The 12,997-nt window shown below is 53.5% G+C and overlaps 1 protein-coding gene across 2 annotated transcripts in view; it reads left to right on the top strand.

The window, feature by feature from the left end:
• The first annotated feature begins 553 nt into the window (after positions 1 to 553).
• MGAT5B (alpha-1,6-mannosylglycoprotein 6-beta-N-acetylglucosaminyltransferase B) overlaps positions 554 to 12,997 on the top strand; it is a 64,105-nt gene continuing 51,661 nt past the window's right edge. For both annotated transcript variants that reach the window (XM_027691671.1, XM_027691670.1), the window contains exons 1-2: positions 554 to 716; positions 7,079 to 7,191. In XM_027691671.1, the coding sequence (XP_027547472.1) occupies positions 649 to 716; positions 7,079 to 7,191 (181 nt within the window). In that variant the 5' untranslated portion in view covers positions 554 to 648. The remainder of the gene's footprint in view (positions 717 to 7,078; positions 7,192 to 12,997) is intronic.

The following is a 12,997-nucleotide window of genomic DNA, read 5'->3' as shown; positions in this document are numbered from 1 at the left end:
CCCCCCGGAAAGAAAAAGAGGGTGATGGGGCTGCAAAGCCGCAGGCTGATGCTGTCAGAGCCAGAGTCCAGACCACATATTCCTAAGAAAAGCGGTTTGCCCTGCTCTTAAAGCCTACAAAAGCAAACAGGACCCGCGGGAGTGGCATTTCTGGGTTGACTCCCCTACCCCGTTTTGCCAAAAAGGGCCATCCCCACCTCCCGAGGTCCCCACGCCGGGGGTCAGCCGCACCGGGATGCGGCCGCGCTCCCCGCCGAAAACCGGCCATCCTCCCCCCAAAACGCCATCCCCTCTCCTCGGGGGGCTGCCGCACCCCCTCCCCGGGCACCCCCCCGGCCCGGGCACCCCCTCCGCGGGGCCGGGTTGCCGCTAGATGGCACGCGGCGCCCGGCGGAGGCTCCGCGGGGCGGTGCGGGGCGGAGCGGAGCCGCTGCGCGGGGCTGCGCGGAGCGGAGCGGCCCGGCCATGGGCTCGGCCGGCCCCGGGCAGGGGCAGGGGTAGGGGTAGGGGTAGGGGTAGGGCGGGGAGGTGCCCCCCACCCGCACCCCGCCATGCGCCCCCGCGGAGCCCCGCGCTCCGCCCGCTGAGCCCCTCGGAGCGTGTCGGGGGGGTGCGGGGGCCGCCCTCCGCTCCCCGCAACTTTGAACGATGATCACAGTCAACGCGGATGGGAAGATAATGGTCAGAAGATGCCTCGTCACCTTGAGACCCTTTAGGTAAAGTTGGTGTGTTTCCTTCTCTCCCTCGCTCCCGCCTCGCCCGGCTTCCTGCGGGTGGGAAGCGGGTGGCGGAGCGTGGGGGGCTGCGGCTGGACGGGGGGTGTTTGGGTGGGTTGGGCGCAGAGGAGGATGTCAGAGATCCAGGCGGGTTTGCCCGCGGGTCAGCCTGCGGGTCCTGCAGCTCTCGCAGGCTGGCGGCCCCCGGTTCACCCCTCCCGCCGGTGTCTTTGGGGTTATCACCAGGCTGTTCGCCGCTGCCTTCTTTGATACCGTCCTCAGAGATGTTGGCGCTCGGGGGGGTTCGGTTCCTCTGATTTAAACCTGCTGGTGCCGATGAGGACTTTGAAAGCCACCCTGAACGGGCAGCGGGGCTGGGGTCGATATCCAGACCTGAAACCCTCCGGCTCCAGCACACCCGTACCGACCCATTGCTTTTTTCCCCTTGGTGTAACTCCTCGTGTTTGCCGTCATGCATTCGCTTCCCCTCTCCAGTCCTTGCTCTCCAGCTTTCTTGCTTCACTGTAGGTGCTCTTGGGTTACTCCCAGGTTGGAGACACATGGGAGACGGTGGTAGTTGTTTGGTTTTTCTGTGGGGAGAGGCACCAAAAACCCACAGAGGGGCTGGTGCCGTGGGACGAAGCTCAAGGTGGGGTCAGCCCAGCCCATCGGTTGCCGGCGCTCCCCGCTGTGTTTGAAGGTCTGGGATCACCGGAGGGATCTGGTCGCTGCCTTTTTCTTTAGCCCAGGCTACTGCCCGGAGCTGGCAGGGAGGACAGGCTGTGCCTCTCTCTTGCTCTCTGGAGGTGCTGACTGCCTCTCCCCGGGAGCTGCCTGGCTCTGCAGTGCTTGCCTGGAGGGATTCCTGCTGCTGGATCCCGCAGCAGTGCCCTGGGACTGGGGAACTTGGGCAAGGGGATGTCAGAAAGTGATGGCAGAGGCATGAGGGTCCCCACGGCTCAGGTTTGCTCTGAGTGTGGAGTGGGGAGGGATTGTGAGAGAGATGGGAAGGACACGCGTGCCCAGGGCTCTTCACTTGGCTATTTGCTTTCTTAACTGGGTTTGAAGTCCATAATGAAGAAGTGACTGGCCCTAAGCATCCCTGTCCCCTGGACATCACCCCTGGAGCAGGGGAACCCATCTTCAGCAGAGACCTGGAATCAGGATGGGGGAGCACAGGGAGCATGTCGCAGGGTGATCAGAAGGTCCCATTGGAGATGAGGATGTGTGTGGATGAGGGCTCTGTGGTGGCTGGAGGGTCCCTGGTGTCCGTAGCAGTGTGGAGGACCTGCACCATCCTGTCTGTGGGCCCTGGGCCAGCTTCTACTCTCAAACCAGTACAGACCAGTATCGGTTCCATGGGAACCAGCAGGGTTGCCTTTGTTAACAATCAGGCTTTCCCTGTGTAAGAGGAGAAATTCTCAGGACCATCTCTTAGCTGTCCCACAATGTCCAGGACCTCTGCACCTCCTCCACGCTGCTGTCATGCTGAGTGTGACCCCCCCATGCCACAGTCCTGTGTCACCTTGCTCCCAGCCCAGCGTGGGTAAGTGTTGGCACTGCCCCGCTCCAGCAGTAACCTGGCACAAGTCAGCACCCCCTGCCCTAAAATCAGCACCCACATTCTCAGCCGATGTGGATCACCTACAGGAGTGGGAGTAGATTGTGACAATCAGGATGTGAATCGGTTCCTTGTTGCAGGCTGGGCAAAGCCTCGCTGCTCCAGGGAATCCCGGGGTGCGATCCACCTGTGGACTCCTGGCAGCCCTGCTGTCGTCAAACAGCGAACAGGAAACCTGATCCTTTGCACCAAAACATTTCATTAACCACCCTCCAGACATGCTTAGCAAAGCAGTGCAAAGCCCTGAGCTGCTAGAGCTCCTGCAGCAAAGGGGAAGAGAGAGCACATCTCTCCGTGCGTGTTTCGTGGTGCCAGATTTAGTAATGAATGCACTGTGGAGCACTGGTCCAGCTCGCCCAGCTCTTGGTTTTGTAGAACTTGGGGAGTTTAGGCAAGTTTGCCAGCTGGAAACAAAAGCTGGGCTTTCCATGTGATATAACATTGGTCAGTAAGAGAGTTCACTCTGGTCCCCTTTGTAGAAGACGATGCCCATGGCTGAGCGTCAGTTCAGCAGTGCAGTGACGGTGTTGGGCTCTGAGCAAAAAAGGTTTGCAGGAGAAGGATCATCTTTTATTAACTTGACTGCTGCTGCTTGTAGGAATGGTGGCTCAGCCTCTGGGCTTAAGAGACTTGGGTGTTGAAAACTTGTTTAATAAAAGATGTTACCTGTTCTCAGTAGCCCTTTTTTTCCCCTGTGCATCTGTGTAATATTCTTCCTGTGGGTCCCAGCAGGGTGATGCAGCACTGTGGACACAGTCCCAGTGTCACAGCCCCATCCTGCTGGATTCTGCTGGCCTTCCTCCCTCCACTGCCTCCCAACTCAGCACTCAGACCCTCCTGGTCACATCCAGCTTTCAGTTCCATGGGCCAGAATCTACCACGACTGGGCATCACTTCCAATTTTCACTAAAGGCTCAGGGAATTTGGCTTCCTTCTCTTTTGGCACCAAGCCAGAGCCCAGAACTGTGAACATTTCAGTTTGGGGAGGATGTGGAGAGGGACTTGGCACCAGAACTGTGCCTGGGAGATGAATTAAACGTGACGTGGGATGACAGGCAAAGCCAGCATGCAGGATAGATGTTACTTGTTCATTGGAGCTCCATAGTCTTCAGGGAGTCAGACTTGATTTTGGGGCAGAGGACCCAGTATTTTTGGACAATTTGGAATATCTGGGGACTGGTATGTTTTACCTGCTTCATGGTATTTGTTTTCTGCATATAGAGACTGCTCAGATAAGGCTCGGCCAAGCATTTTTAGTCATCTGGAGAAGATCAACAGAAGTAAAAGAGATGGGGTCCTGAGGCTGAGAGCCCATCTCTGCACCCTCCCTGCTCCCTGGAGTGCTGCTGCTGGGCTCGATCCACTTCTCTCCCAAACACAGCAATTCCAGTTAGGCTCTTATCCCTCTTTTTTTCTTTTCTAGGGAGAAAGCATCTTGCATTTCCCCTACTCTCTGTGTAATCCAGTCAAAATGAAAAAGGTTTTGTTTCCTAGTGAGACAGTAGAGCACCTTTATACCTTTTTCCTCCCTTCCCCTTTTTGTTTTCTGCCTCTTTTGCTTCCCTTCCCCTCTTTCTTTCTGCTTGGTGTTTAACCATCACTCCTTGCCAGAGTATAATTACGAAGATTAAAAAGCGTAAACAAGGTCTTGCATAATGATGAAGATATTGTCAGTAGGAGGGGTGAGAGCAAAGAACAAGATCAGATCAGAGCACTTAGTCAGGTGATGCTATGTTAAAATGTCCCTTGGGGGAGGGGGCAGCTGGCAGCAGGACGGGGCCTTGGGTGGGTTTTGTGCCATGATGTGCTCCCAGGGAGGACCCTGGGTCACAGGGCATTGCTGGGCTTTGACCTCCTTCAGCTTGCTGCTTCTCCACTGTGCTGTTGTCCTGTCCTGCCAGGGAAGTGCCATGGCAGACAGTGGCCCCCCTCTGCTTCTCTAAGGACAAATTCAACCCTCCAAAGCCAAGCTGGGTGCTGCAAACCCCTCCACTGTGTTCCTGAGAGCCTTTTCCAGACCCAGCACTGTGCTATGTGGCTGAGAACAGGGTGTGATAACGGGGATGCACTAATGTCCCCAGATCACCCCCTCTCCAAGCTATTTATGGGACACCACGTTGCTTTGCAGCATCAGGGATGCTCTGCTGCCTCCACAATCACCTCCGTGCTGGAGCTGGACCACGGCTCTCTGGAAACCCTGCTCTGAGGTCTGCTTTGGGATCGGGACTGGGGTCCATGGGCATCTCTGTGTGCAGATGCTGCAGCTCGATGGTTTATCAGCATCAGCTGGGGAGGGGATGGCTGTGCTCCACTAGTTACTGCTTGTAGGGCACTCCAGCCATGCCTGTAGCCAGGCCTGTAGGGATGGGAATCAGGATTAGCAGAGACTTAGGTAGCTTGTTTAAACTGCTTTCCACCCTTCCAGGGCAGGCTCATTCAGAAATGAAAGGGACCTGAGCTGCTTCACTCCTTGAGTGTCTGCACAGGGGTGTCAGGCAGTTTTAGTGATGCCCTTGAGCATCCCCTCTCCCAGGTGGGTCAGATCTCCTGGCCTGGCTGTCAGGGAGTGTTTGTGCTGGTGCTGAGTGTGCTGCTGTCAGAGCTTGTTAATGCTGACGAGCCCAGGGTGTTGCTTTTTCTCCTGGTTAGGTGAGAGGTGAGAAGGGGGTGTGGAGCTGCACAGTGCTGCTCCCCCAGAGCCGTGGCCAGGTGCCCCTGATCTGCTGGGGATGGGGCAGGGCTGGTCCATGGGAGCAGGGGGATGGACCAGGGTTAGATGCCTGTCTGCTGTGAGCAAGGCTGATCCTGCTCAGAGCAGGCAGAGGAAACCCTTTGTTCTTGCACTGCAACTTGCAACTGTGTGTGTTGTCTGTGCAACAGCAGCGTCGGAGCTGGTGGGATGGAGGTGGGGAGCTCATGGGGTCCTGTGGGGGTGCCATGTCCTGCCCAGGAGTCTTTCCAGGCAAGGAAAGCCTGGCAATGCTGTGCTGGGACAGTAGGGAGCTGCCCTGGGAGCTCCTCCAGTAGATCTCCCTGAGGAAGCCCAGTCCTTCTTGAGCTGCTTGACCCTGTACTTCAGCTCTTCACAACATCTCCTGTCGCTAACAAGGGCTTTGAAGAAGGTCACTTTATTTGCCAGCCCTTTTCAGCGGCAGATAATTGCCATGCTGGTGCGTTGTAGCTCAGAGTTGGTGGCTGGTTCCTAATCCTCTGCCTTTTAACTATGTAGTAATGCTTAGATGGGGGGCTCCTTTGCAAGCCTTTCTCTGGAAAAGCCTGGTTTGGATGTTGAGTGGCTGTGCTGTGGGTCTGTGTGCACAGCTCCCGAGCCCTGTGGATAATGCTGCGAGCTTGTAAAGGAGAGTTGCTGGTTCCTGTCCTCCGTGGTTTGCTTCCCTTTGGCTCAGGGATGCTGGGAGGAAGCAATGCCAGTAACCACCCCTAAGGTCTTCCTCAGCTCCCTGTTCCACATATCATTTATTTATCAGATGACAAACCTGTTGTTTCACAAGGTTGCCTGGCAGATGTCTTTTTTCCTTCACCTTCTTAAAATTTCCCCTGGGTTTGGTGGGATCCCTGGTACACCATGGCTCTGGAGGCTGTTGTACATGGCACCTGGCAGTGGCTCTGCCAGGGCTTTTCCCGTGTGTCCATTGGAGGATCCTGCACCTCCACGGAGTCTCGGAGATGACGGCAGCATCTCTGAGCAGTGGAAGGAGGTCAGGCATCCATCCCTTGGCACAGTGCGCTCTGCTTTATGCTCCCTGGTGCACAATAACCCTCCTGCTGGCACACAGCTGTTGCCTTCAGCCTTTTCACTCCCCCAAAAAGTTACTGGCCTGAATTTGGCCTGAGCAGGAGTGGTGTTGAGAGCTCCTGCTTCTCGTGCAGCTGGAGGTGACCGCGAGCTCAGATGGGAGTGATGTGCAGGGTGACATCCTGCCTGGTGTGTCCCTGTGGGAGCTGCTTTTCTGGCAGCCTGGATGAACAAAGCAGAGATGGGATGGTCTCAGGCCACGTGTGTGCTGCCAGTGCAGGTCCCTCCTCATCCCCCTGTGCACAGGGCTGCCCGTGCTGCACAGGCCGTGCCAGACACAATGGCAAATGCTGGTGGCCTAGTTACAGGGGAACAAAAGATCTTACTTAAAGAAAAAAAAAAAAGGTTTGTTTTTTTTTTTTTAGATCCTGTGGGAGGAAGGGAAGGTACAAGGCCTTTCTTTACTCTGGACTCTCCCAGGAGGAACATGGGTATTGTTCATTGTAGTGGTTCCTGCGGTCGAGGTTGTTGGGCTGGATCTGGTGGAGCATCTTGGTCTGGAAGTCATGGTCTGGCTCAACTTTCCCACTGAAGATGCAAGTCCTCCACTCTCCCTTCAGGGCCTGCCTGTCAGAGCAGGCTGCAGGGATTTCAGAGAGTGTTCTCAGGCAGAACCTGCCTGCTCAGTGCCAGGGTTTGAGCAGAAGCCCCCTGGGGCTCTTGTGAAGCACGTGTGGGTCTGGCCATGATTGGGGTGAGGTGCTGGTGTGCTCTCCTGGGACTGGGGCTGCAGAGATGCTCCTTGCCTGTGCTGAATGGAGTGACCCATGGGGATGGAGCAGTTGGGAAGTTGGGATGGTCCCATACACCCCAAAACAAAGCAGCTCCTGCAGAGGGGTTACCCCAGGCACAGAGGGTGGTGGAGCTGCCCCAGGAGTGAGCTGGTTCCTCATCACACCTCCAGCTCTACTTTCTCTCCCACAGGATTTTCGTGCTGGGCATTGGATTTTTTACCCTGTGCTTCCTGATGACTTCTCTGGGAGGGCAGTTCTCAGCCAAGCGCCTGGGGGACTCTCCCTTCACCATCCGGACTGAAGGTAAGCGCAGCTCCACGTCCATCCTGTCCCGTGGGATGCTCCATGTGCTCCATGTCCATCCTGCCAAGGATGCAGGAGGATGGTGCTTGGATCCTCCATTCCCACAGGTCCCTCCTGGCCCGTTTCAGGAATGTCAGGATGGCTCAGGGTCCTGTTGGCCCTTCTTGCCACGGTGTGGGGCCCTTTGCAGTCATGTGTCTAAAACCTGGCTGTGTTCACATCCGGAGGTGTGACACAGTGGGGACAAGTGCTGGAGTGTGGGTACTGACCCTGGCTTGCAGCAGAGGGATGGGGAAACAGTGCGATTAGACCTTCAGCTGGCAGCAGTGGGTTGCATGAGCTGCACCTGGTCTGACACGTGGAGGATTTGGCTCAGGTGCTCAGAGGGGTCAGTGGTTTTGAGCAGTTTTCGTCTGCAGGGAGTGGAAATTGTTTCTTAGGGAAGGGAAAATAAAAAGGCCTTTGTGGTTTCGTGGATGTACTGAAACATAGAAAAGAATAATCCGATTTTTAGCAAGTGTGCGTTCTGTTACATTTTTTAAAACACCTCTTTTGGCGAGACGTGAAGTCAGCTCAGCAGACAGCTTCTGTGGTGGGAGGGTCATGTCCTGCCCTTGCTCTGGGAGGACACTGCTGCCAGGAATTGAGCTTCCCCCAACTTTTCCTCTGTGATTCCAGTCGACTGAACTGCACAGAGTGAAATTCCCAGCTCGAACTCTGCTGAGCAGGCTTGGTCAGGCCACTGTGGTCTCCTCTGTACCAAAAGCATGGAGGGATCTGAGCTCCACAGCCTCACGTGGAATGTGATTTTGGGACATTAAATCATTTCCTTTTGGTGCTGGAGGAAGTGCTAGTTGCTTCCTTACAGGAGTAGAAGACCAAAGTGGTGGTTTCCAGAAGTTGGATGGTGCTTGTTGAACTGCTTAGTTGACTTTCAGAGAGATGAATGAATGGGCAGCTGGTTTGTGTTGTCCCTATGGATGGTGGCTGGTGTTCTTCCCCCTCTGCTCCCCTAATCCCATCACCAGCTCCATTAAACCCCTTCTCCAAGGGACTGGTGTTTTCCTGGTGACCTCAGCCTGAGCTGGAGCAGGTTGCAGGATCGGTGCTTTTTTGCTGTTTCTGCATGTCTTGGCACAGTCAAGGTACCTGACCCTCTAAGGAAGGTGGTGCTGTGTTAATGTCTCTGTCCCCATTCCAAGAACAGTCCTGGGATGGCTGGTGAGTGAAACCTGGATTTAGGGGATTTCTTCCTTCTCAGGATGAAAAGCAGCACATGAGGAGGGTGGGCAGAAGCCCCCAGACCACTGCCTCCTCCAGAGCTGGCTTTTGAGGAGATGGGTCCTGAAAAGATTCCTGAGTTTGAAATTAAAGGTTTCAGTGATACAGCTGCTCTCTGTCCCAGGAGAGCTGCAGTGTCCCCAAGGAGTTTGCAGAGAACTAGAAGGCAAAGAGGGACTGATTAACTGTGGGACCAGCAGAGCTGAGGTGACACAGGTTGTGCTGCAATGAGCAGCAAAGGTTTCCAGAAACCTGCAGAAGCACCTGGTGTCATCCCAGAGGACCTTAAAGTTGGGGTGAAATGATGGCAAAAAGGCAATTATTCATCTCTTTATCCCCTCTCTGGATGTTTTGGAGTGGAATAGTTTTCCCATCTTTATTCTTGTCATCAGTTTAACCCAGACCTTTGAGTGCACTGATTCTATCCTTACCTGTTCACTGGGTACAATGTCAGTGCGGTGCTGGAGCTGGATCACAAGAAACCTCCTTTTTCAGGCTCTCACCTTTGAGTTCTCCATGCTTACTGCTTGAGGTGCTTAAATCAAGGTATGGAAATGGGTTCTCCTCCTTGCACTGAGCCCCTTCAGCTGTGCTGAGGGCTGTGAGCACCAGCCTGGCTGGTCAGGGGAGATGCTGCTTTGCTCTGAGGTGCTGCAGGTTGAATGTTGCTTCTGGTAACGCCTGGTTGGTCTCAATTAAAGAAGAAAAGAAATAAATCATGATCTAGGTCCTCTAATTTTTCAGGGTTTTGGTCTCTTAGGTTTCTAACTGGCTAAGGCAAGTCCCGCTTTGTTAGAAAGCTCAAAAATTCAATGTAAAACCAATTTTTTTTCCTTTATTCTGTGGATTTGCCAAGCAAAGTATTGCTTCCAGATAAATTGCTGCACATTTGGCTGTTGCTGTGTTTCTTATTGGGGGAGGTATGGCTCATTCATGGTCTCACACACTGTTTTTGAACACAAAGCATCCTCTCTCCTGTCTCTGGAGGAAGGATGCCAAATTGGAGGAGGGTTATTTTCTTTGTCCTCAGGACTTGGCAGGTGCAACCTGAGAGGTTTTTTTCTGGCTCTTTAACACTGGGTTCATCCTTTCCTGTGACACTGATACATAGGGACTGGCTGTCCCACGGGGTGATGTAGCTGTGCCCAGCAGGGCTCCCTGCAAACAGCTACATGGGGTGAGCAACCCCCAGAGCAGAGCGGGACCGAGGCCCCAGCACATGCACAAGGCAGGAGCTGTCTAATGTCAGTACAGTCCCCTCTCTGTCACCTGTGAAAGGTGGCTGTTGGGGGAGGCTCTGGTGTCTGGAAAAGCCAACTATCACACCCATGGAAAAAGTCAGGAAGGATGATGTGTGCTGGGCAGCCTGACTGGTGCGCTGGGAAATGGGGAGTCAAAGCCCACGGGAAGCTGGGGAAACTCCATCCTTGGGGACTCTGAGAACACTTCTGGCTGACGTGAGGCTGTGGGCAGGTCTGACCCCCTCTGTTTGGAGCAGGAGGTCAGGGAAGCGACTCCAGAGGTCCCTCCTGGCTGGGGGAGTGCGGAGATCACGTGGAGGAGGGTGGGAATGCACGTCGAAGTCAGGGGGATGGGAACAAAAATGGATATGCTGCTTATTAGCACTGTGAAGTCTCAGAAGGTCTGTTTGAATAACAAACTGGCATTTAATTAACATGTGTTGTGGATCCCAAGGAAACCCAAGAAATATTCCTGGTGGTTACTGCTGCTGTTAGATGCACAGTGCTGGGCTGAGGGTGAGCTCAGAGGAGCAGGTTAATTTTGCTGGGCTGATCAGCCCTTGGTGTGAGGAGATCAGGCTGATATTCCCACAAACATAGACAGGTTCAGGTCTCATGGCTTTGGAGGAGTTCTGGGTGTGTGGCCTCACGTTTGCCATGCCCAGGCTTAAGTATCTCTTGGGACTGGGCTGCTGGTGGGGAAGGAGCCTGATCCCTGCTGCTGTTCCCTGCTCCACCTGGACTCATCGAAGCACTGGGTTTAGGGCCCTTCTGAGCATTATTCATTAACTGCTGGATGTTGCAGGGAAGCTGGCAGCATCCTCTCCCAGGCACTCTAAAGTGGGCTGCTCTACCAGCAGAGCTGGTGTCTTTAGCAGGGCTTTTGGCTAGTGACTGTCAGGTCCTGTGGTCCTTCCTGGGGCTGATCCCAGCTTTTGTGGCTGTTTGTGCTGCTTGTTGTTTTCACATGTCCTGGCAAGCTCAGCATTGATGCTGTGCAGGGGAAGCTGCCCCTGTGCTTCAGTCCCTGCAGGGCTGGGGTGGCTGCAGAGTATCAGGAGGTGTCAAAAAATCACTTGCTTAAAAATCATTTGCATCCAAGAGATCCTTTGTGTTGTGGGTAAATGCTAAAGCTCATGGTCCAGTTTAGGCTAGGGCTGTTCCTGTTTCTCCCTGGGTGTCCTGACCAACCCAACCCTGAACCTCAGATATTGCAATCCAAGGGGAAACATGAAGATACCCCCGCCCTGCCAAGGGCTTTCTTGGCTTCTCAGCTGTGCGAGCAGCCGATCGTAACCAAAATAAAGATAGATGTGAGGCAGGAGCATGAAAAGGAGAAATGGATAATGTCACAGTCCAAAAGTTAATCCCATTTAAAATTTGATTTTTGTATGTGAATCCCTTTCTTGGCGGTTGTCTCCAAAAGCTAAGTTTCTCAGTGTGTGCCAGAAATCATTCCTCAGATGGATTCTCTGCTTGGTGATTCGATGCAGCAGAGGCTTTGCATCTTGACAATAAATAAAAAAAGCCTTCTGAAATGCAAGTTATTTTATCCTAATCCACTGCTGTCAAGTAAACACAGACAGAGGTTCCTTTGTTTTGAAATGGCCACCGAGAGAATTTGTTCTGCAAACAAAGATGTAGATAAAAAAGGAACAGATAGGTCTATAAATTCTGAATGTGGGAGATGTTTCGGGAAGGACTCTAGATTCATGAGATTGAGTTGTTTGTGCCCTCTTCTCTCCTGCTCTTTAGAATTTAAGATGTTCGGTGTTTCTTTTTTTTCCCAAGCATCTTTCTTGGGGTTGTTTTACTGCCAGAGTTAAGGGGCAGGGGGCTGATCCTGAAAAAGTACCAGAATCTGCAATCCTGGTGCTGGCAGTGCAGCCAGGAGGGATTTGGCAGTGGTCCCCCAGGCTGGATTTGGTAGGGATGTACATCCTGCTGGTGGAGTTTGCTGCTGCAGGGGATTAGCAGAGGAAAACAGGTTATTAAGTGTTAAAACGCCATTAGATGTGGCTGGAAGATTGCCTGGAACGACTGTAGCTTGTTCAAAAAATCAAAAGCCTCTGGATTCCTCTTGCTGTTGGTTCCTATATGGTTGGGTATGAGGTGCTGGAGGGATTTGCTGCAGACCCAGGGGACGGGTCCTGATATCCTGGATCGGCTGGAGTTGAGCTCTGCCCTCCTGCTGGGCTTCTGATTCTTGCCAGAGGGATCTGGTTTGATTTCAGCTGACCTTGGTGGTGCTTTGGTACAAGGGCTTTGAGTGGTTCATATAGATGGAGGAGAACTGCAGCAGCAGTTCTCATGCTGAGGCCTTTGCATCCTGATGCCTTTGGGAAGTGGTGGTTTGCTGAGCGACTGGAGTTGCGTGTTTACTGTCTTTTTAACCTGTTTTCAAGTGTTTCCTGCTTCTCAGCTTGAGAGCTCAGCACCTGCCCTTTTCCACCCCAAAACAAGCTTCCCAGCAGCATCTCCAGCTGTTTTCCTGTCAGTGACCACAGCTGGGCTCCTGCATTGTGTTTCCTCAACTGCCTTGGAAAGGGATCAGTGGGGATGGGATGAAGGAAGGACAGGGGTAGTGGAGAGCTGATTTTAGAGCAATAAACTGGAAAATACAAGAAAGCAGGAGTGAAGCACATCCTCTCAAGGCTGTTGCACCTTTTCCTAGGTTGCCAAGATGTCTTTTGGGGTTTGTTCTCCTTGGGGCTGCAGGATATGGACCCTGATGGGATAATAAACAGCTTGTGGACTGGGACAGGGGGTTTCCCAGTCCTACATCGCTGGGACTTTCTGCAGCAGGGCAAAGGTAACTTGACCTGGAATCTGTCTGGGGGTGGCCAGTGCAGCAGAGAACAACTTCTGCTGCAAAAACCTCTGAGACTTGATCATTCGTATTCATTTTTTAGGGAACAAAAAAAAGACTGGGAAAGTTGTGGAGAAAACCTACTAGGGAAGCCCCCCCTTACTGGCTTGGGGTGTCTTGTCCTGAATGCAGACCATGGGGGAAACTGAGCACTGCAGCTTCCTTGGGGTGTCAGAGTGGCTCTGGTTTGCCATGTTGGGCTATCAGGAGAGGTCCAGAGACAGCAGCCAAGGCATGTTGTGCTGGAAATGGTGTTTAACATCACCTGGCAGAAATCCTGCCCTGTTCTCCCCAAACCCAGCTTCCTTCCTGTATTCCAACTGCTGGAGTGCTCTGCCTCTCCTGCAGCTGATGCTTGCTCCAGTTCCTGGAATCTCATCTGCTTGAAGCGATTTCTTCCATCAGGGAACACAGA

This window comes from Neopelma chrysocephalum, unplaced genomic scaffold (genome assembly GCF_003984885.1).
Source record: "Neopelma chrysocephalum unplaced genomic scaffold, ASM398488v2 Primary Assembly neopelma1_84, whole genome shotgun sequence".
NCBI classification, from domain to species: Eukaryota; Metazoa; Chordata; class Aves; order Passeriformes; family Pipridae; genus Neopelma; species Neopelma chrysocephalum.
The sequence above is the reverse complement of the archived record's forward strand: the minus strand, read 5'-3'. Positions and strand labels throughout refer to the sequence as shown.